At 40.2% G+C, this 20,516-nt stretch overlaps 1 protein-coding gene and 1 long non-coding RNA gene across 3 annotated transcripts in view; one reads left to right on the forward strand and one right to left on the reverse strand.

The window, feature by feature from the left end:
- Window positions 1-20,516, forward strand: part of prss12 (serine protease 12) — a 29,977-nt gene extending 9,461 nt beyond the window's left edge. The window contains exons 8-13 of one of the 2 annotated variants that reach the window (XM_042485972.2): window positions 2,547-2,688; window positions 8,507-8,712; window positions 9,391-9,469; window positions 10,262-10,384; window positions 14,912-15,207; window positions 19,107-20,516. In XM_042485972.2, coding sequence (XP_042341906.1) covers window positions 2,547-2,688; window positions 8,507-8,712; window positions 9,391-9,469; window positions 10,262-10,384; window positions 14,912-15,207; window positions 19,107-19,438 — 1,178 coding nt within the window. In that variant the 3' untranslated portion in view covers window positions 19,439-20,516. Of the gene's footprint in view, window positions 1-2,546; window positions 2,689-8,506; window positions 8,713-9,390; window positions 9,470-10,261; window positions 10,385-13,335; window positions 13,424-14,911; window positions 15,208-19,106 lie in introns of both variants that reach the window. The other variant, XM_088075988.1, reaches the window with a different exon arrangement.
- Window positions 8,723-19,220, reverse strand: LOC148190013 (uncharacterized). The gene is made up of 4 exons (XR_015776285.1): window positions 19,082-19,220; window positions 10,483-10,595; window positions 10,256-10,375; window positions 8,723-9,464 (listed from the first exon to the last, which is right to left on the reverse strand). It is a non-coding gene; the product is annotated as an uncharacterized LOC148190013 (long non-coding RNA).

The raw sequence follows: 20,516 nt of genomic DNA on the forward strand, positions 1-20,516 counted from the left end.
AATCACTTTTATGGCTCATATGGGGTTAGTTCCTGACTACTGCCCCTCTATCCCCCTATTAGCTGAGATCTGCCAGAAATCCTAGTTGTTCTTTTTTTGTGGTTCCCAGGTGGACACTAAAAACTATCAGCTTTTGCCATCGGGGCCCCTCAACTCTGAAATAACGAGGCGGATGAGACCAGGCTAACAAGATGTTTTAAATCAACCACTGTTTACTGAAATAAATACTTTGTTTGCTGATTATATTGATATATTTTTATTCACGCACTTTGTAATAATAAGGATAAGAATAAAGATTAGAAATAAGACATATTAGAGTAAGAAAGCAATCAAATATTTTTCTTTTGGCCAAATGGCTCGATATCCATATTGTGATGATATTGTGGGGTTGACTATTTGTGCTTTCGCAAAATATTTAGACAATAAGATTTTTGATAGATCATCATCTGTAATGTGGATATAATGACTACATGGGTAAAGGCAAATAGTAACAGTTAAAACAGTCTGCTAAGTGTGGAAAACTGCATTACTACTTTACTATAATGTACCATTTAAAACCAGGGATAGACAACATCTAAGATCATAGTCTCATATCACGACATCAATATAATATCAAAACACTGCCCAGCGCTAATCCATAATAAGTTTAGCTTAAAATAAGCACTGTAGGAGCTAAACTTTGCACAAGAGTACACAAACTTTATAGGCGATGAAGAACAGGAAACCAAACGATGAAAGCATCTATGTAATTTCCCGTCACTTCATAAAACCCGGTAGTGGAAGTGCAAGCTGATCTGAAATCTGGTTCTAAGATCTCAGCCAACCTGCAGTCAATTTGATCTCATCTACTCAGAAGAGGGAAGCCAACATTTTCCAGGAGACAGATAGAGGATGATGTAAGTCATGCTGACTCTAATAGGCACAGCTGTTAGTTGGCTTGTCCTGCCTTAATAAGTGGGCCTCTTGTAAAGTCATCATGATTAAATGGACCTACTGCAAACCTTTACCTAAAGTATGTCTCCCCCATGCAACCGTTCATAAACCATAACCAGCTGGCACCAGTGGGTTGATATTTTACCCCAAAACAAAACACTTCTTAACCCTTTATAAGATGAGACAGATGAGTTCAGTGGTGTTACTACTTGGTAAAAGAGGGAGGAAGGGTTAAATGGCAGCACCATTAATCAAGCCCCTGTCTGCCTCCAGACACCAATAAAGATGTGTTAGCAGAGAGCTGGATGGAACCAGTAGTGGCTCAGATTTCACCTCATACATGTATATAACTGTTCAGTTCTCCACCATTTAACTTGATACTGATTGTAACAGAGTCTGATAAGTCTGGTGAATGTCACAGAAAGGATACATCATGTTTTTTAAGTGATGATAAATTGGGTTTAGGTAGCTTATGTTTTTTGGCAGGAGCCTGAGGGACACAAACACCCACTAAAGAATTGTGTCATTACCACGTAGCATTTGTTGTGTGTTTGTTTGTGTGGATTGGTTTGAGTGTTTGTGTGTGTACGCAAATCCCTCCTTCCCGCGCAACATGCCACAGGCAGATTGGTTTTTGTTGTTTTTGGAAAAGGAGAAAAAGCAGATAAGCCAGGCTGTGCTTTGAACTCTCCCTCACTCTCTCTCTCGACCATCACATTAGCGTTGTATTAGAGCAGCAGTGTGTGTGTGTGTGTGTGCTGAGTGTTTGTATTTCGAAGGGAGAGGACAACGATGAGCATTTCCTCAATAGCCAACACAAACAATGAAGTAAACATTCCCACAATTAACTCTCCCTACCTTATTCTCCCCCTCCTACAATTCCTATGTGCCACACACACAATGTTTGAATGCCATTCAACTTAATACAGTCATAGAGAATTATTTCAAGCTACACTGACTACTGCTGAAGTCGTTCCAGGATATGCAATTCACAAAATGTTTGTGTTACTGTATTCAGTGTTTGAGCTACAAAACACAACGACCATCTATATATATCCTAGCATTAAAATACCTGAGACACCGAGAGTGTAAACTGATCCTGAAAGTGTCCACACATGGAAAAGACATTGGCATTCACGTAAATGAGATTATGTGTGTTTGTGTGTGCACGACTGGGCGTCTGTGTGCAGACAAATGATGATGGATGGTTTAAACCTAAAGCCCAGACTTATTCGATTAACAGCGAATAGCATCTGAGAGGGAGAAAGAACAAGAGAGGAAGCGTGTGAAAAACAGAGCGGCGATGGAAATAAATGATCTTTTCATAGCAACAGGAATTTCACAATTTCCCCTCCTGGACACACAAGTGGTTACGTGCATGAGAACTGACAGGTGTTCAAGCTACTTCCTTAGTAGAGAACATGAGTGCACATGCCCCATTCACAAGACACGTTTGCCTGGAGGATCAGGTTTGTAAGGGAATGCGTGTATGTGTAGTGTCTTTTAGTATTTCTAGACTCAGGGGTCTGGGGTAACTTCAGAGAACAGGAATACATTTTTGCCAACAGGGTGACTCTGTGTAGTCAGCGTTTGTGTGTATGTGTGTTCTTCAGGTGTGCCAGTAAGACTTGTGGGAGGCGAGAGCCCCAGAGAAGGCCGGGTGGAGCTCTATCTGTCCGGACAATGGGGGACTGTGTGTGACGATGGATGGACTGATCGTGACGCAGACGTGGTGTGCAGACAGTTGGGATACAGGTAGGTATGCATGCACAGGTGTGTCGAAGTAGCCTGTATGTTAGCCTTGTGTTTCTGGGTAACATGATAAAAACTACAACAAGCACAGGGACTCCCCCGGAGCATGAGCCAAAAGAATGTTTTGCTTGCCATATGGGCAGACGAAGCTGTTGGAAGAGGCTAATTTCACGTATTGCGTATGAATGTATGTTTAGTAGGGAGGAAAGATGACCTATGAAGTTTGAAGAGATGGATGCATTTTACAGCATTTTAGGAGAAACTGGTGCATTTGATTTTCTGTCAATGAAATCTTTTGATTAACAAAAGCCTTTTGGTACAAAAACATAGCGTTATAGGGCCGCTACAAAAACCCTTCTTTACACACCTTTGCATTTTTACACAGAATCAAACATCAGCAGCATCATCCTGCTCCAGTGTTTGATTTTAGATAACTTGATAGCATCCCAGAAGCAAAAGAGGCATGACAGGTGTGATAGACTTGACATTTAACCCCAACTGAGTCAGCTAGTGTGATATAAAACATATGCGCCTGCAGCACTTTCTAGACAATAACAACGGCATAACTTGGCAATAACAGTCATTTGCCATCCCTGTTATATGGTGGCTGATCTCATCCTGTGCCAGTAAGATAAGGAGCTCCCAAATCTCACTGTTTTCCCAATTTGCAGACAATTTTGGTTGCTGTTCTTCTTGAGTTAGCTGCTACGTAACTGCTACTAGCTGCTTTTTAGATCTCCCACGATGAGTCACATGCATAACACATCATAACCTGTCCTGCCAGCTGTCCCTTTTACACCAATATCAATTGCATTCTGGGATTTTACCTTTTATGCAGAATTGCAAGACCTGATTATCCTGTTTTGAACAGGCAGTGTAAAAGAGGCTAAAATGTCAGAAAGAAGTAAAAATCTAAAGACCCAAAGATATTCATTTTACTATCATAGAAAGCAAAGAAAACCTGCAAATATTCACTTGAAAGTGATCAATTTGGGAAAATGCTTGCTTGAAACTGAAAAATAAAAACTGTATTTTAGATTCAGTCCTGGTGGGGTGTTGGAATAGAGGTAACACGGTGGAGAAAGTTTCAGCTGTGAGCTGTGGCATTGTACTGTGATCGCGCTACACATTACCCTCACTTAAGTGATTCCAGACTGCCTTCTCTGTTTGCAAACTCAATCACCACTTCTTAGACCTGGCATTTGTCTTACACTCGCACCAGCTTTCTCCATCTGTCTTTCATCTGTCCATTTCTCAGCCCATCTCTGTTTTCAGTTTTCACCTCATCATACATATCTTGAAATTCATGCTAACCTACAATGGAAAATACTACAGTATGCTTTAAATAATTTAACATTACTATATTTTATTATCCAATCTCTCTACAAATTGTGCACTAAAGTTTTTGAGTACTTCTTACGAGCCTCTGATGTGCTGCCAGCTGCCTTTATTGGGGGTTTTAGCTATGCTCTTTTGCAGAGCCAAGATAAACATCCTATTAAAGGGCAGACCAATTGTGCCTATGACACATTCACAGTGACAGATATGTTGAGGCGAAGCAAACTACCTCATCCCATCCTCTCTGTGTCCTATTAGCTCTTCCCTCTGAGACACTGTCCCATTTTCCAAAACAACGGCAGAGGGATGGCAAGGGAGAACTGTGCCATAACAAACTGTCTTCATTTTCACTCTCATCAGCGCTCAGCATGGGACATCATCATCCCTTTAGCCACCCAGTCTTCTGTGACACATCTGCGTGTAGATGAAAGCCACATCTGGAGCACATAAGTGTGAGAGAGAGGAAGCGTGTTGGAGGCGTGTTAAATCCGTGTTAGGGTCATCATTCTGTCTTGCACAGGGTGTGGTGAAAGGTCATTACATACACAGCAGGTCCCTGAGGGTAAGAGGCTGCTCTGGGAGTGATAAAACAAAATATATGCAGACACACACTCTTAGACATGTTCACACAAATTATATTCAAAGTCAACAGTTTGACCCAGAGTCACCTTGGAGAAGGACCTTTATGAAACTGTCAGCGCACTCACAAGGGACATTTTTGCCAGCATCGAACTTGAAAACATAATTTGTTAACAATCTAATTAGCTAACAGTCTAAACAAAGCCTGTAATGAGGACTGACTCATACTTGTACCACAACTGCTACTTCACCCCCCAAATGACCATTTGTATATTAAAAACTCACCCCTTGTTATGCTGAATGTGTTAAGAAATATGTTTTTTTTTTCGTGCATGCCTCTGTTGCACAAAGAATTGAAAATTGGAGAAACTTTGAGAAACAGAAAGGTCTGCATTTAAAAACAGCAAAACTACATCAAAACATCCATTTCCAAACTCACACAACTCATGCAGTAAATACCAAGTCTAATTTACCCAGTCGTATGCTCAGTACTTCCCAAACAGTCAACCCTTTTAGACAAAGAATTGACCTTAAATGAAACTTACCAATGCTTTCTTCAAAGCCAGACTCTATTGACAAAAACAGCAATGTTACCTCTCCGAACATAGGAGCTGCTGGTCTACCGCTGCCTTGAATGGTAGTTTTTGTCATTGTTTGACTTTGGTCAATCCGCACTTTGGGAAAGGACTAAGCATATGACTAGATAAATGAGATAAATGAAACTATGAATGAGATTATACTGCATGAGTTCTGTGGGAGTTTGTGAACAGGTGTTTTGGTATCGTTTTGCTGTTTATTAACATGTACCCCTATGACTTTAATTCATCAAGAATTTTGTTTTTGGATTCTTTGTTCACTGGGGGCATGCCAAAAAAACATTTTTTGCATAAATACAACAAAATAGAGGATGAGTTATTGATATAAACATGGTCATTTAAGTTGGGAAGTAGTCCTTTAAGATTCCATTATAGTCATTACAAATATTATTATACCGCAAAAATTAACTGACTTAAAGGCAAAGTGAACTAATTTGTCCTACTGTAGCGGTAGGCAAAAACACAAATGTTATTTGAATAGCACAATTATATGTTATATATACTGAGAACGTTTTGGTGTGCTTTAGTTACACTTAAACTTCAGATTGTACTGAAAACAAATTTAAAGACAATTATTGAAAATACAAATGAATACATAAAAACAACCAGTGGTATTGTGGAGGGTACACACAAGTATATGAAGTAAAGCCATGTCTTTTTCTGGTTAACAGTATATCCACCAATCAGCCAATAAGCCACTAGAGTATGTAGGGGAGTATACCCTCTTCATCCTCTATAGCTTACCTATCTACCTCAAAGTACATGCACCTCATCAACTAAACCATTTTCAAAAACAACACGCTTAAGAGGGCAGCAGGGAATAATAGGGTTTTAGTGAAAGCCTGCTATTAAAGTCCTACAGTGAATGTGTTGCCATGTGATAAGAAAGGACAAGCAAGAGGTTTTGCTTTGCTTGAAGACCTTTTTGAAGTTTGTCCAAATTACAATAAGTGGCTGAATCTATCCAAATCACTGAAGTGTTTCTTCTATCCTTCCTTGCAATATTTAGAACTGATCTAACAAAGAAGTGGCCAGAATTGGAAAAATAATTCACAATACATAGAGAGTACATGAAATATGTTTCTGAGAAAACACTTTGCTTTTTCCTTTCTAACTTCAGCCTTTAGTGTGTAAAGCAGATTGTGTTTGACTGATATCGTGTGACTGTGTGTTGCCATAGAAACACACAGAGCGGGCTTGATGTCAGGCTCTTCTTTCGATCCAAGTGACTTGACGGTTCACCCTTTGCATGTTAAGTACTGCTCAGGGAGCTGTTGGAGACACAGACACAATGCTAGATGTCTCAATAAGACACATGAGATTCCCTTTGGAGCTACAGGACCTGCCACCCATCAAACCCCAGGGACGCAACGTGAGATCCTCTCAGTCGGTTATCTATCAGTCTTAATTAAAATCACAGTTACTATACAGGCACACAGACGCAACCTACAGGCCTCTGCGTGTTAGCTGTTTGCTAATTAAAGTCAGAGGTGAGAAAGTGATACAAAAACTTATCAGATCTCAAAAATGGTTTGACCTGATTTGCGTCACAGCCAGAGAATGTCAAACAATAACATCTATACATGCACGTGCAGACACAGAGATGTGACAGCCAAGCATTCAGCTATTGAATGTTTTTGTTAGTGACATGATTAATGGTAGTTTGGAGAGTATATATATAGATATAAATAATAATAAAATACATAATAGAATTGTAATCAGTTAATTGAATAAGTGATTTTTTTAAACAAAGCAACAATGCGAGCAAATAGAATTTAATTTGTCCGATATTGTCAAAATCTTATCATACTATTGCACAACACAAACATTTCAAATCCTGACAGGAGCTGTGGCTCATCTGGAAATGGTTCAAAATGCTGCAGCTTGTCTTCTAACAAAAACAAAGTGCAGGGAGCACTTTACTCCAGTGCTGGCCTCTCTCCATTAACCACTGGTGGAGTTTAGAATTTACTATAAGGTTTAGGTTCTTACCTATCAGGCTCTAGGTGAAGGAACAGTTTTGAACTTAACTTGTGCAAAAACGGTACTGGTGAGCTTGAAGACTGGCTTTACCATATGTAACCAAAGAAAAAATGCTCTTAAAAATGGGTCGAGACATGAAAGGAAAACACAGACTTAAGGGACTCATGCGAGCAGGAACACATGCACTTGAATTAGGTTGAAAAACATGGCTACTTGCAATAAAACACCAACCAGTTTCGACCCTAAGGACTTCATCAGGGTACAAAAGGCTTTTTTTTTAATTGATGTCTCTCTGGTCAGCTAACCAGTGTCTGCTTAATGTTCTAAGACCTAAGTTTAAAATGAAGGGACACCAAGAATTTGGGGTTTTTCCCCAAAAGTTTGGGAAAATTTACCACTTAAACTGCTTTCCCAGTGCTGCGCGGTAACTGCACAGACAGCTGCCTACCTGCAAAAGTGTTCCCCAAAAAAGCAAAGCATTTTTAAAAGTGTCTGTTTCAGGTGCAAGAAGTGTGAGTCAGCTTATAGCTGCATACTGTATTAAGACAAATTAAGACACCAAAGATTTCTACATATTAGGACAATATAAGGATCATCAAAAGTTTGAGTCATCCTAGCTACATTTTTTCTCCTGGTTGCCAGGCCCATAATTCAGACACCAACATTATAAGCTTCCCCGTATTGTTTTCGTTCTGACACCATGATGTCTGCTATTTGATAGGCCAATGCAAGGCAGCAATTGCAAGAAGTTCAACACGTTAACTATAGGCGGGAAAGCAAAATCTGTGCACCTGCATGTGGACAACAACCGCTTCCCCTCACTGAAACACTGGAAGCTGAGTTACAGCACAGCCGAGTGAAAGCAGCTTTACTATTACAGTAGATCATCCAGTTCAGCTTACTAATATTTTGCGTTCATTTTTTTTATATATATATATATTTTTTGGGGGTGTTTTTGCCTTTAATCGACAGGACAGCACAAATGTGAAAGAGGGAAAGAGAGAGGGGGTGACATGCAGCAAAGGGCCGAGGCTGGAATCAAACCCCGGACCGCTGCGGCGAGAACACAGCCTGTATACATAGGGTGCTTGCTCTATCCACTGAGCTACCAGGCACCCCAAGATTTTGCTTTCTTACTGATGTTACATCAGTTTTGTTGCTCCTTGCTCTTCGAGATTTAATACTTTAATTGTAAGACTTATACTTTTGCAGTTCGTTTTATCTCCAACCTTCATATAGTATTAACAGGTTTTCAGTTTAATATAATTTCATAAGGCAATGGCAAAGAAATGTCTATGTGTTGGTGTCCTGTCTGTCCTCCACAGTGGGGTGGCAAAGGCCCGTGTGATGGCATACTTCGGAGAGGGTACAGGGCCAATCCATGTGGACAATGTGAAGTGCAGTGGCGAGGAGCGTTCGTTAGCAGACTGCATCAAACAAGCACCCGGCACACACAACTGTCGCCATAGTGAGGACGCTGGAGTCATTTGTGACTATGGTGAATCGCAGCCAAGCTACAGAGAGGTCAAAGGTCAGTCAGGTTTGTTGTTTTACATAAAATAAATGGAGCCCCTGTGATTTATTTACATATAATTGTGCATTGAGTGTACATGAGACTATAGTGTGTTTGGCAAACATTTCCATAGTTCATATACACTAAAAAACTAATTAGAAACAAATGACTAAAGAAAAGTCAGGAGGTAAGATTCTGAGAGGAAAGCGGGCAGGACTTGAGTGTGTGTGTGTGTGTGTGTGTTTCCAGATGGTAAAATAGTGAGCGCAGTGTTATTGCTTCACCCTGTCTGTCACACATCAGGGCAGACTCACGCAATGCTATCTGTTACCTGCACATATGCTACTACTCCTGTTTCTCACGTGCACATACTGACAGTCAAACCAGTGCAGGAGGGTGTTTTGTCTCTTCAGTACGATAAATTACACCTCCTGAAAGCACTCAGCCTGTGTTTGTAGATTTTAACATCACATACACACACACACTATGAAAATGATCTCTCATTTATTTAATTTACTTTATTTCAGGCTCATAATGTAGTAGTGAAAGACAAATGTCAAACTTTATTATTTTTTCGATTCGTCTAAATATTTAATAAGAGCAACATCTGAGCCCGAATGTATGGTTTAACAATCATGACGCTCCCACACACTCTCACATATATACACCCAAAGGTTCCTCTTTTGTCTCTGTCAGATCCTGTCAGCTCAATTTGTGGTTTGCGGCTCGTACACACTCGCCAGCGCCGAATCATAGGAGGAGAAAACTCTCTGAGGTAAGATTGAGGGGACAGGAGGGATTAGAAACAGCGCAGAGAATGGCTGCCAGAGACGTATGGAATAAAGAATATTGGACACGTTTTCAGGTCAACGAGACTTTGATGGAAAACAGCTGATCTGAAGCTACAGGCAAAGAAATTCACTTGTATGTTCTTCCACGCACAAACTATATGCAGGCAAGAGCATGTGAGTTAGTAAGATAGAAAGGTGAGATTGTCATTTACACTGATTTACATTAAAGAGAAACAGGCATAAATGGCCAACATAGAAAAGTCCTGTGGTTATGACTTTCATCGCCTTGCTCTGTGTGTACGTGTGCGTGTGCGTGTGCGTGTGTGTGTGTGAGTGAGTGAGAGAGAGAGAGAGGGAAAGAGATTGGGATAAACAGATAAAAGCAATATTTATGCAACCGAGTGCGTGTGGTCACTTTTATGGGCCCATGTGAAACCAAAGAATGTTTTTCATACTGAGTATTTACTTGTATATTTGTGTATGTGTGTGTGTGTGCGTGGGTGTGCATGTTTAGAAGTCATATCCTGCATGTTTACACTTAACATAGCCGATGTAAATTCATTCTGCGAACGTTTAGTGTCCTCAAATGAAAAAAACATTGATTATATTTGGGTAAAATATGCATTTTGCTATGTTTGCTGCCTTATTAAGGTTCTGTTTTTATGAGTCAAGGTGCAACAACCACATGTGCTGACTTTTTACTACATAGTACTTTCTAGTGTATTTGTGCACTTTTACAGTTGCTTGTGTGTAAACGTGTGTGTTTGTACCTGTAGGGGTGGCTGGCCATGGCAGGCTGCTGTTCGTTTGCGAGGATCTCGAGGAGACGGGAGGTTGGTGTGTGGAGCGACTCTCATTGACACCTGCTGGGTCCTCACCTCGGCACACTGCTTCAAGAGGTCAAACACACACACTTACATTTACTTACACACATATATGTTTTGTCAAAGACTGAAAGGCTCAGGGTCAGTCTGGAGGCCTGGAAATAATAACGTACCTTTGCTTTATCTGTTTACCGGCCTTTCAAAACACCTAGCAAGCATCTTCTCTGTCATCCCATCTGCTGCTTTGCTCAACGCATCCACAACACTTGTCAGTTGGTCTGTCCTCCTGTCAGCATCAGTGATTAGTGGTTAGTCTGCAGCTTGTTAAGTGTGGTCACATTCTACATCCATTAATACATAATAGGCTATACCATTAACACATTAAGTACATTTTAACAAGCAAGAATTTAGTGCTCTAAACATAGAGTGTGAACCCACTTTTAAAGCTGCCTATCATTTGCATACACAAATGCATTTCTCTGTTACATTGTCATCTTTATTCATGAAAGAGTGGGTGTGCTTATGCATACATCTATTGCAGCTTGAGTTGCACCCAAACTACACAACTTAATGACTTCCTCAGTGTAGTAAAGTCTGTCAGAGGCATGAGAACCTCAATGATGTGAGCAGTGATCAGTAGTGGTTTGGCTGTGGTGCAGGCGGCGGGAGACCGCCAGAGTCACTTCATTTCAACTTTTACTTCTGGTCTGGGGGCCTCCACATGGCACCAGCAGCTTGAAATCAATCATCTAATGATTACAGAGAGAAGGAAGGGGAAAGAAAATATAAAGGAAATTATGTGAACAAAGAAGGAAGAGCTAAAAATACTGTGGGGGCCCTAACCCCAGAGTGTGCATTTGATATTTGTAGACTACATGTAAGGTTTTCAGAACAATGTAAGTTGGTTGCATTACTGGGTATCAGACCGATGTTTGGGTTTGTTAGGAAAAACAGAGTTACTTACAGGCCCTGGCAGCTCTACCACTATAAATCCTGATGTTTCCACATTTAAGAAAGGAAGAGGTTATTCACTAAATCCTTTCCAATGCCATTTCTCCAGCCATTCCCAGGCCCTCTCCACTGCCAGAGTAGTACTCCTATTACATCCACTTTGTGATGTGACTCCAACATCCTCTTCCTTTAAATGACACACAGGAAATACACAGCTGCAAATGAAGACCACGTGGGATGTAGTAATCAGGACTTCTATGACTGACTAATACAAACAGTGCAATCAGTTGACCATCAGTGTAATTACAGATTGAAGGAATTAATTTTACTTGGACTGAAGAGGAAACACTACGGTAGCAAGAAGAGTTAATTTCAACCATAACAATGTCTTTAAAAATACAGCTGCTAACTTTTATGGAAATAATGTTTTGTTATATTTTCTGAAACTGTCACTGTATTCCAAAAGAAGTACATGAGACACATAATCTGTGTTCTCACAAAACAATAAAATTAGAAGTAAATAAAAGTTAGATTTAAAAAAATAAATAAAGCAAAAACAAAGAACTAAAAATCTGAGTTTAAAACTAAGGTGCACTATGCCTCACGCAAATATTGCAAAGTCAACGGAAGTACCAAGCACTGCCTAAAAAATATTTCTGGAAACATTTGGGGCAAGAAATAAGCAATGGAGTGAAAGAATCTTTGTTCATTTTTGATAAGCATTGCCCAGTTTGACAGTTTTACTGCAGTTGACGAGCAATGATTGAAAGCTGCCTTGCAGACTCCTTCACTCCAACCACTCTGATTGGTTGTTTTTGTTTATGTACTGTAATGCCATTTGTAGGGTTTTAAGGCGATAAAGTAGGCAGAGGAACATATTTTTTTTAATCATAGATTATGTTGAATTTATTTATGTGTAAATATGCTGGCAGTTTCAGAAAATATGACAACACTTTTTTTTTTCCAAATAAAAGTTACCAACTACAGCTTTAACAGACTGTTCTTGAAGTTAAATACCATAGCGTGCTTGTGCAAGAGTAATTTAATGATAGGCTTTCCAGAAAAAATTAATTATATTTTGGTGTGTGCTTAATAGCCTAGATGCTTACTCACCTACTGCCTCAGGCTTTACTTTTTATATTGAATGAGTTTTAATTATTGATGGTTGCTTTTCGAATTCATTTATCAGATCCAAACTGACAACGTTACAATAGCAGCATTCTGCTGACTGCTGCAGGTTGGCTCAAAATGTGCACAGCAACATGAAGACACAACAATATCTGATGATAACAGTTAATTATTATCATAGATGTTCATTGTTGCTCAAAAGATACCCTAAGTGCACACCTAAATACCACAAATTAATGCCACAGAAACTGTGAAAGGTATTTGTAGCTTTATGTACGATATTTGTTATTATAGACACTAAAAGCAGACAAGGAAGGTCAGATGCTACAAAGTCCTCTTGCCTGCCTGATCACATATCAGTTTTCATTGCTCCAAGCTGTTAGCTTCAGCTATGACAGCTTTGAAAAGTAATTTGCTGCACACAAGCCAGAGCATGCAGACCAAGATAGGGACTTCCGACTTAACAGTGTCACCTTTCACATATGGTAACCAAAACACATGCAGCAACAAACAAACAAACAGTCATGTAGTCACACAATACACAGAAAGCATAATATACAAGCAAACTGGCACACTCATTCTGTTTGTTCGAATGGGCACACAAGCACATTTTATAGTGACATGTTAAGGTGCCACTTACACGAACATGTCACCTTATCCTATACATTACCGTTACCAATTATTAGGTTCATAAAGATTGACCTCAGGTCAGAGCTCACATGTTGTCAACACATTATACCTATTTATACCTTGAGGCCGTACAGACGGAGGCTTTCCAACAGTAACACAACTCCTGCAGATTTGGAAATGCTTTTAGCAACAACAATAACGTGAGAAAGGTAACTCAGGTGTCACATTTAAACTCCATTCTAATCCTGAGATTTTGCCTTTATGGTCGGTATGTACTGTACATAAATGAATGGTCAGCAGTGTCTCTGCTCTGCCAGGAACGTTGTGGCATTCACAGGTCAGGAGATCTTTCCGGAAACACCCCACCAGTTGTAACTGGACACGAAGACTTGGCTCAATCGAAAGGCCTCCTTCCTTTACTCCTCTTCCTTCTCTTTCCTCCCTCCTTGCCCCCCTACTCCTCTCTTCTCCTTCCCTCCCACTCTGTTTCAAAAAGGCCAGACATCTCCAACAACTAAACGGAAAGCATGGAAAACACTCCATTATGTCAAGCTATGAGTCAGTTTGAAGCATAAACAGCAGAGACACAATGACAGATTTATTGTTATCATTCTTGCCTATTCTCAATCTCTGGCCAAGTTTGCAAAGTCCCTTTAAGTTGTGCAAGAAGTGTGCAACCCTGACGGTGAACGATGTTGATGTGCAGGGCAGTGAGATTTATGAGTGGATTATCAGACAATAGGCTCCTAGGCACAAAAATGAAAAGTTAAGTGTCATTTTGGGCTAATTTTGTCTCTGTGTAGTGATTTTCTGTCTCTTTGAGGTAAATTTGTGTTTTTGTGGTTGGTTTTTGTAATGGTTGGTTGGAGTAATGGTATGTCTCTTGGTTGTTTTTTGTCTTTTTGTAGTTATTTTGTGACTCTATGAGGCAAATTAGTGGCTCCTCTGTTGTTTTGTGTCTTTTTGTGCTAGTTTTGTCTTGCTTTGATGTAATTTAGTGTAGTGTTTTGGATTTTTGTGTCTTTTTGTATTAGTTTCATCATTATTTGAGTTAATTTTGTGTCTTTTTTGGTTGTTTTGTGTCTCTTGAAGCTACTTTTTTCATTTGTAACTTAGTGTGTTTTTGAGGTCATTTGGTGGCTTTTCTTTTCAGTAGTTTTGCCTTTCTTTGAGGTAATTTAGTGTCTTGGTTTTTCTCTTTTCAAAATAGTTTTGTCTCTGAGGTAATGTAGTGTCTTTTTGAGGTGATTTGGTGGCTTTTCATTACAGGAGTTTTGTGTCTCTGAGGTAATTTAGTGTCTTTTTTAGTTGTTTTGCGTCTCCTTCAAGGTTGGTCCCTCCTCACAGAGAACACAACACAATATATAATGGAAAATATAACTAAAAATCAACTTGAAAACATAATACCAAAGATGAACCGTTCCAAAGAATCAGGTCACTTTTTTAAAATCAGGCAGTTTGGTGGGGCAATCATGAGACACCTCCATGAAGATCTCAGGCTACACAGTGTCCCATCAGGGTTAAGCTTAAAATAACCAAAATACCACAGTGAGAAAAATAACAAGCTTAAGTCTTAAATATATCAGAAAAAAAACCTTAAAATATATTCCACTACTCATATGCAACTAGCCCAGACTTTATGACTGTGTGCGATCAGAGTAACATGCTTGTACTTTTTCCAGCTGTAGATGAACTATTGCTGAGGTAACCCCAGCCGGAGCTCGTCATTTTATCGCTCATGGTTTATGTATCAGCAGTGGGATCGCTCTCTCTCTCTCACACACACACACACACACACACACACACACACACACACACACACACACACACACACACACACACACTGTTTCCCTTATGGCCCCTTTTGATCCATCCCTCTATTTTTCTCTGCAGGTACGGAAACAGCACCAAGCAGTATAAAGTCAGAGTAGGCGACTACCACTCCCTCGTCCCCGAGGAATACGAGGAGGAGTACGGCGTTGATCAGATAGTCCTCCACCCAAGCTACCACTCCCATAGCAACGATTACGACCTGGCCTTGGTTCGTCTGTCACCGGGGGCAGTGGGCCAGATGCCGGGAGAGTGTGTGTCATTCAGCCGTCATGTTCTTCCCGCCTGTCTGCCCATGAGGAAAGAGAGAGTGCTCAAACAAGCCAGCAACTGTCACATTACCGGCTGGGGTGATACGGGTGAGGGTGTGCGTGTGTGTGTTTGTTTTTGTGTAAAGGGGAGGAGGGTAAGCTGGCCCTGAGGTGCAAAACACAACATTATTTAATTTCCCTCCTGTATTTAACACATAAGCAGCACTGTACACGGGAAGGTGTAAAACATTCACGACTCTTAATTATATAAAGCAGAGAAGAGATATCTTAAAAAGCAGTAATACAATGCTGAGATGGGAAGGCTGATACTTTAGCAAGCTAACCACCAGCAACTACCTTCAAACAAAAAACAGGCCAACTCTGCAACTGTCACCCCAGCAACTAACACCCATCAGTTGTGACTCAAATCTTTGACTTTTAGGGGGCAGCCCTGAAAAATGATTCAACTTTCAAATAATAAACTTACAGCAAGCAGTCAAACAATAGGTAACGAGCAAATCCAGAAGAAAAAGAGGATCTCCAAAACACTAGGAAACAAACTCTGAAAATGGACTTCTTGGCACTGGACTAACAACAAACTGATAAAGAACAAATGAAATAGTTTGGTAAATATTTTGGGAATCACTGATTGGGAAGTGCAAAGACGTGAGCAGGAGGTGAGGTGACTGCATGAGGGACAGGTGAAACTAATCAGGGCGAGGCAGACAATAAAGACTGGAGGGAAAACTTGCAAAGGTAGGAAGTGAAATCAGACATGACACATTAGGAGAACATAACAAAATAAAACAGTAAAAACGCTGAAAACCTCAAACCTACAAAACCAAATCCTCATAATAATGAAACATATGAAAACAAAGACAAATCACAAATATATCTTGAAGATATTTGCCAGATAGTGTTAAACATAAAGTCTGAGGGCCTCTGGACACAGAGCAGGATCACGACATCTTGTAAATACACACATTTAATTCAAAATATTTACCTGGGCTTTTGGAATCCAGGAGATACGTTACAGGTTTTGAAAGCTCTGGAAATCTATTACCGAACACCGTAGTGATATAAAAACAGTAAGTTAATTAAGGACAATTATGTGCTGTAACAACACTATTCCTACCATATGTGAGTGATTTTGAAGGTTATCTGTAAATGCATGTAAAGCACACGACAATCCTTAACCAATAATTGCACTTGTTTCACTTCATGCTCTGTATCCATCCATACACTCGACTGTGTACACCGACACACATCTGTTCGTGATCTTTAAATTACATGCTGATGTCATTAATCATAGCAAATTAGTCACAGAGGGCCGCAGAGGGTCTCAGTACACGCTTCTGCTAAAACATGCAATGCAGTCCCTGTTTAGGGGCGTGTCTTTTCAAGTCACGTGTGAGTGTGTGTGTGAGTGGGGGGGGGTTTACTTCACTGTGATGACAACACAGGCTATTTAGAGTGTGTAACTGCTTAACTAAAGACGAAACGATGGCTATGTGCTACTCTGATATCTCACACACACAAACAAATTCTACTCATACACACCAGCCTCAGCTACCATTGACAGTTAATGTAACCATGTGGTCATGAAGAGAGCCATAAACTCAACACTGTAGCTTGGGGTCAGTTTTCATAATTGGTCACCTTCATTGTGTTTAGTCAGGTCAACAATAAAGTGACACAGTCTGCATGCATGGGAAATGATTAAAAGATGTAGAAAATGGGAACCTCTATGAGATGAGAAGAACAACAGCTTCTCTTTGTCTTTGCCAGAAACCATCACCACCATACAGCTCCTCTAATTTAAAAAAAAAAGGTCCCAAAGGCCTTTGATGAGAATGTGACAAATTAGGCTGAATAAAGTAGATGTCCAACAGACTCCAGATCCAGTACATTGAAGACGTCAAACCCTTTCGATTTGGCCAAGATGAGGGTATCAGACATCTTGGCCAGACTCCAACAGATCATTCTTTATTTCAAGGTTGGATCAAGGATCTTACAAAGACTGAACTTAAATTAAAAACCTAGTCTGAAGTACAGGTGGAGAATGGGGCAGAGTAACTCAGGTGAGGGGAATAAGCTGATTAGGCAAAAGAGGAAGAAGGGGGCTAATTGGTAAGGAAAAACTCAGGAGTAGGGGAGGAGTCATGAGGCTGATGCAAGGCAGGTGTGTAGTTGGGTAAATGAGGGAGAGGCAGCAGGAGCACAGGAGAGGAAGAACACAGTAAACAGAAATCCAAGAACCAAGAAAACACAATCTGCTCATAATAAAACAACCAAGGGAAAACGTCAGACTAACTCATATATGTTACTTAAATAAGACTTTTACAAATACTCAGAACGGGGTTCAGTCCGGGCGGGGGCCCCCTCTAAGTTTGCATGTTCTCCCTGTGTCTGCATGGGTTCTCTCCGGGGTCTCCGGCTTCCTCCCACAGTCCAAAGACATGCAGCTCAGGTTAATTGGTGACTCTAAATTGCCCTTAGGTGTGACTGTGAGTGTGTATGGTTGTTTGTCTATATGTGTCGGCCCTGCGTTGGTCTGGCGAACTGTCCAGGGTGTACCCTGCCTTCCGGCCAATGACAGTTGGGTTTGGCTCCAGCCCCCCCGCGACCCTTACGAGGACAAGCGGTTACAGAAAATGACTGACAAATACTCAGTCCAGTCTTCCCAAAAAGTCATCAGGACTGTGACTTAGACATGGAGTCTGTTGCCCACAGGCAAGGAGATAATGTACAAGTCATGCACATATGCTTATATGTATAAGTTATAAGTTACAGAAAACCACACAGCAATCATGCACACAAAAATAAGGCTCAGGGCCAGGATTAGGGATGCACGATAATGTTGGCACGTCATCAGTATTGGCAGATATTGACTTTTAAACGAGATATCGGAATTGGCCAGATGCTAATTTCTGCCAATATCACAAGCCAATATGTATTCTTTTAAAGACAAAGTGAACATGCATTATAAATTAATATTACGTACACTGAAAAGATTGAATTTCATGTCTCCATCTGCTGGTGGGCCATGTATGCATAATATGATGTTAATTCCACTAAAGAAGAGACTTGATGCTCACTAAAATGATGTGGGGATAAAAATGTATATATATATATCGGCACTGGTTATTGGCCAAATGATTTGTTAAATAACAGCATATCGCACATCGGCAAAAAAATCCAATATCAATTATTCCAAGCCAGAACATGTCATGTCTTTTATCGCTTGGAAAAGGTCAGGTCAGTCACTGCGTGCTACTCTTGATACTCTTGAGCGTACTCTGTGCCAGTGTTCAAGGGCACCAATGCAGGTTGCTTAGCGAACATAACCAGCACCATATCATAGCCTTTTTACCAAAAATCCAAAGTTTGGATTCTTCCTCCAGGCATTGCTGTGTTACAAAAGTTAAACTTTCTGTATCTCAGGGTGCAGCTGTTGAGCCCAAAAAACAGGCGGTTGGGAATGCTTGTGTGCCTCAGTGTGTCGTGCTTTTGATTGCACAAACAATAGAATTGGTGGGTGAGTCTACATGCTCACAGTGATAATGCTATAATGCTATCATGTTGATTTTCAGCAGTTATAATATTTACCATCTTTAATTACTGCATGCAAACCCTAATTAGCATCCAACAAATACAGCTGAGGCTTATGGGAATGTCATTGGTTTGCAGGGATTTAGTCATAAACCAAAGTGTTTGGATACATTTTGATTGGATGATGGCATTCGTGGAACGGTAAGGGCATCAAAAAAGTTAGAATTCACCCTCTAGGGACAATGAATATCTGTACCAAATGCAAAACAACCAAAAATTGACCAGATATTTCACTCAAAATCAAACCCATCAACCTGCTGATGCCGCTAGAGGCGATGGCCTACGTTGTCATTCCAAGAGCCATCCCCCTATCATGGCTAGAACATAAATATGATGCTCACACACACTCTTCCAAACATCATATTCTAACCTCTTTCACTTTGCCTCTTTCCCAGGCCGCTCATACTCCAAGACCCTCCAGCAGGCGCCCCTCTCCTTACTCCCCCGTCGTTATTGCCAGCAGCATTTCCACAGCGCCTTCACCAGCCGCATGCTCTGTGCTGGAAGCATCCAGTCAGAGAAGCGTGTGGACAGTTGCCGGGGTGACAGCGGAGGTCCGTTGGTGTGCGAGCGTCCGGGAGGGGGTTGGGTGGTTTACGGGGTCACGTCCTGGGGTCAAGCCTGCCGGACGCAACAGTCCCCTGGCGTCTACACCAAAGTGTCTGCCTTCAGCTCCTGGATAGGCAAGGTGATTGGACGGGACGACAGAAAAGAAAAAAGGCGATGAAAGGTGAATGACAAAATGAAACAGCTGACTTCTCGATCACAGAGAATATGACACTTAAGACTTAACTCGATTGGTCAGGTGACAACTGAGACAACAATATATTTCAGTCATAAATAACTGATGTCATGATGTTATGATCTGACTTTCAAATGGAAAGCACAAGGCAGCGCTGGACTTTTTCCTCCCAGATATTTTCTTATACTTTTTTTTTTTTGGAAAGAGGAACCTTTTTTTGTCTTTTCTCTCATCTAAGTCATGAGCACTTATTTTAACAATTTAATATTTTCTTGAGCTACAATATTTTGGATGACGTTAAAGCTCAACTCAAGCCACTTTGTAACTGTGTAATTTAAATATCTTTGTTGTCTTTTGTGACATTGCATACGACACTACATTTTAGTATTTCTGAAATGTTTTCTGTGCTTGCTTATGTAATTTATGATAAGAAATTAAAATGCTGAAAAGGGACCACAGTAAAGAAAAAAAACAAACATAGTAAGTATGCATGCACTCATGCGTATGCAGTAAATAATGGCATGATATAATTTGCAGAATTGCACTAAAAACTCCTCTTTTGGTACTTATGCATGATATTTAGTATTTTTGTGTTAAGCATTCTAGTCATATTGACATTTGCCAAATTGAAACATGTCTTCAGCCTCATGTCATTATTGTTTATATAATGTTGCTGCATTGTTTTAATGTGTAAAAAGCAGATTTCAGGTCTTAGTTATTACTCAGGCATTTAATATTTACTTCCAGTCAGTATTTGTCCATGTCTCAGTGCTTCTCGACGTTTGCAGTGAAAGGAAGGGACTTCAGTTTTTCTGATCAAAGCACATAACATTTTTAAGTGTTGATTTTTCATATCAATTTCCTTATGATGGTTAAGTGTTGTTAAGGTTCTGGCAACTGAATGCAGACAATCTGGTACACTTGAAGAACTACAATGCCTTCCTATTTGGTGTTTACTGACTATGTGTTATGCTTAATGTACTGTAACGTTTCTTATAAATGTACATTTTTCAAAATAAAAAAGTGAGTTTTTGTTTCTTTAATGAAGAAACATAGCAGTTAA

The sequence above is a fragment of the Plectropomus leopardus genome, chromosome 3, assembly GCF_026936395.1.
Source record: "Plectropomus leopardus strain MGB_pleo_1.0 chromosome 3, ASM2693639v1, whole genome shotgun sequence".
Lineage (NCBI taxonomy): Eukaryota > Metazoa > Chordata > Actinopteri > Perciformes > Serranidae > Plectropomus > Plectropomus leopardus.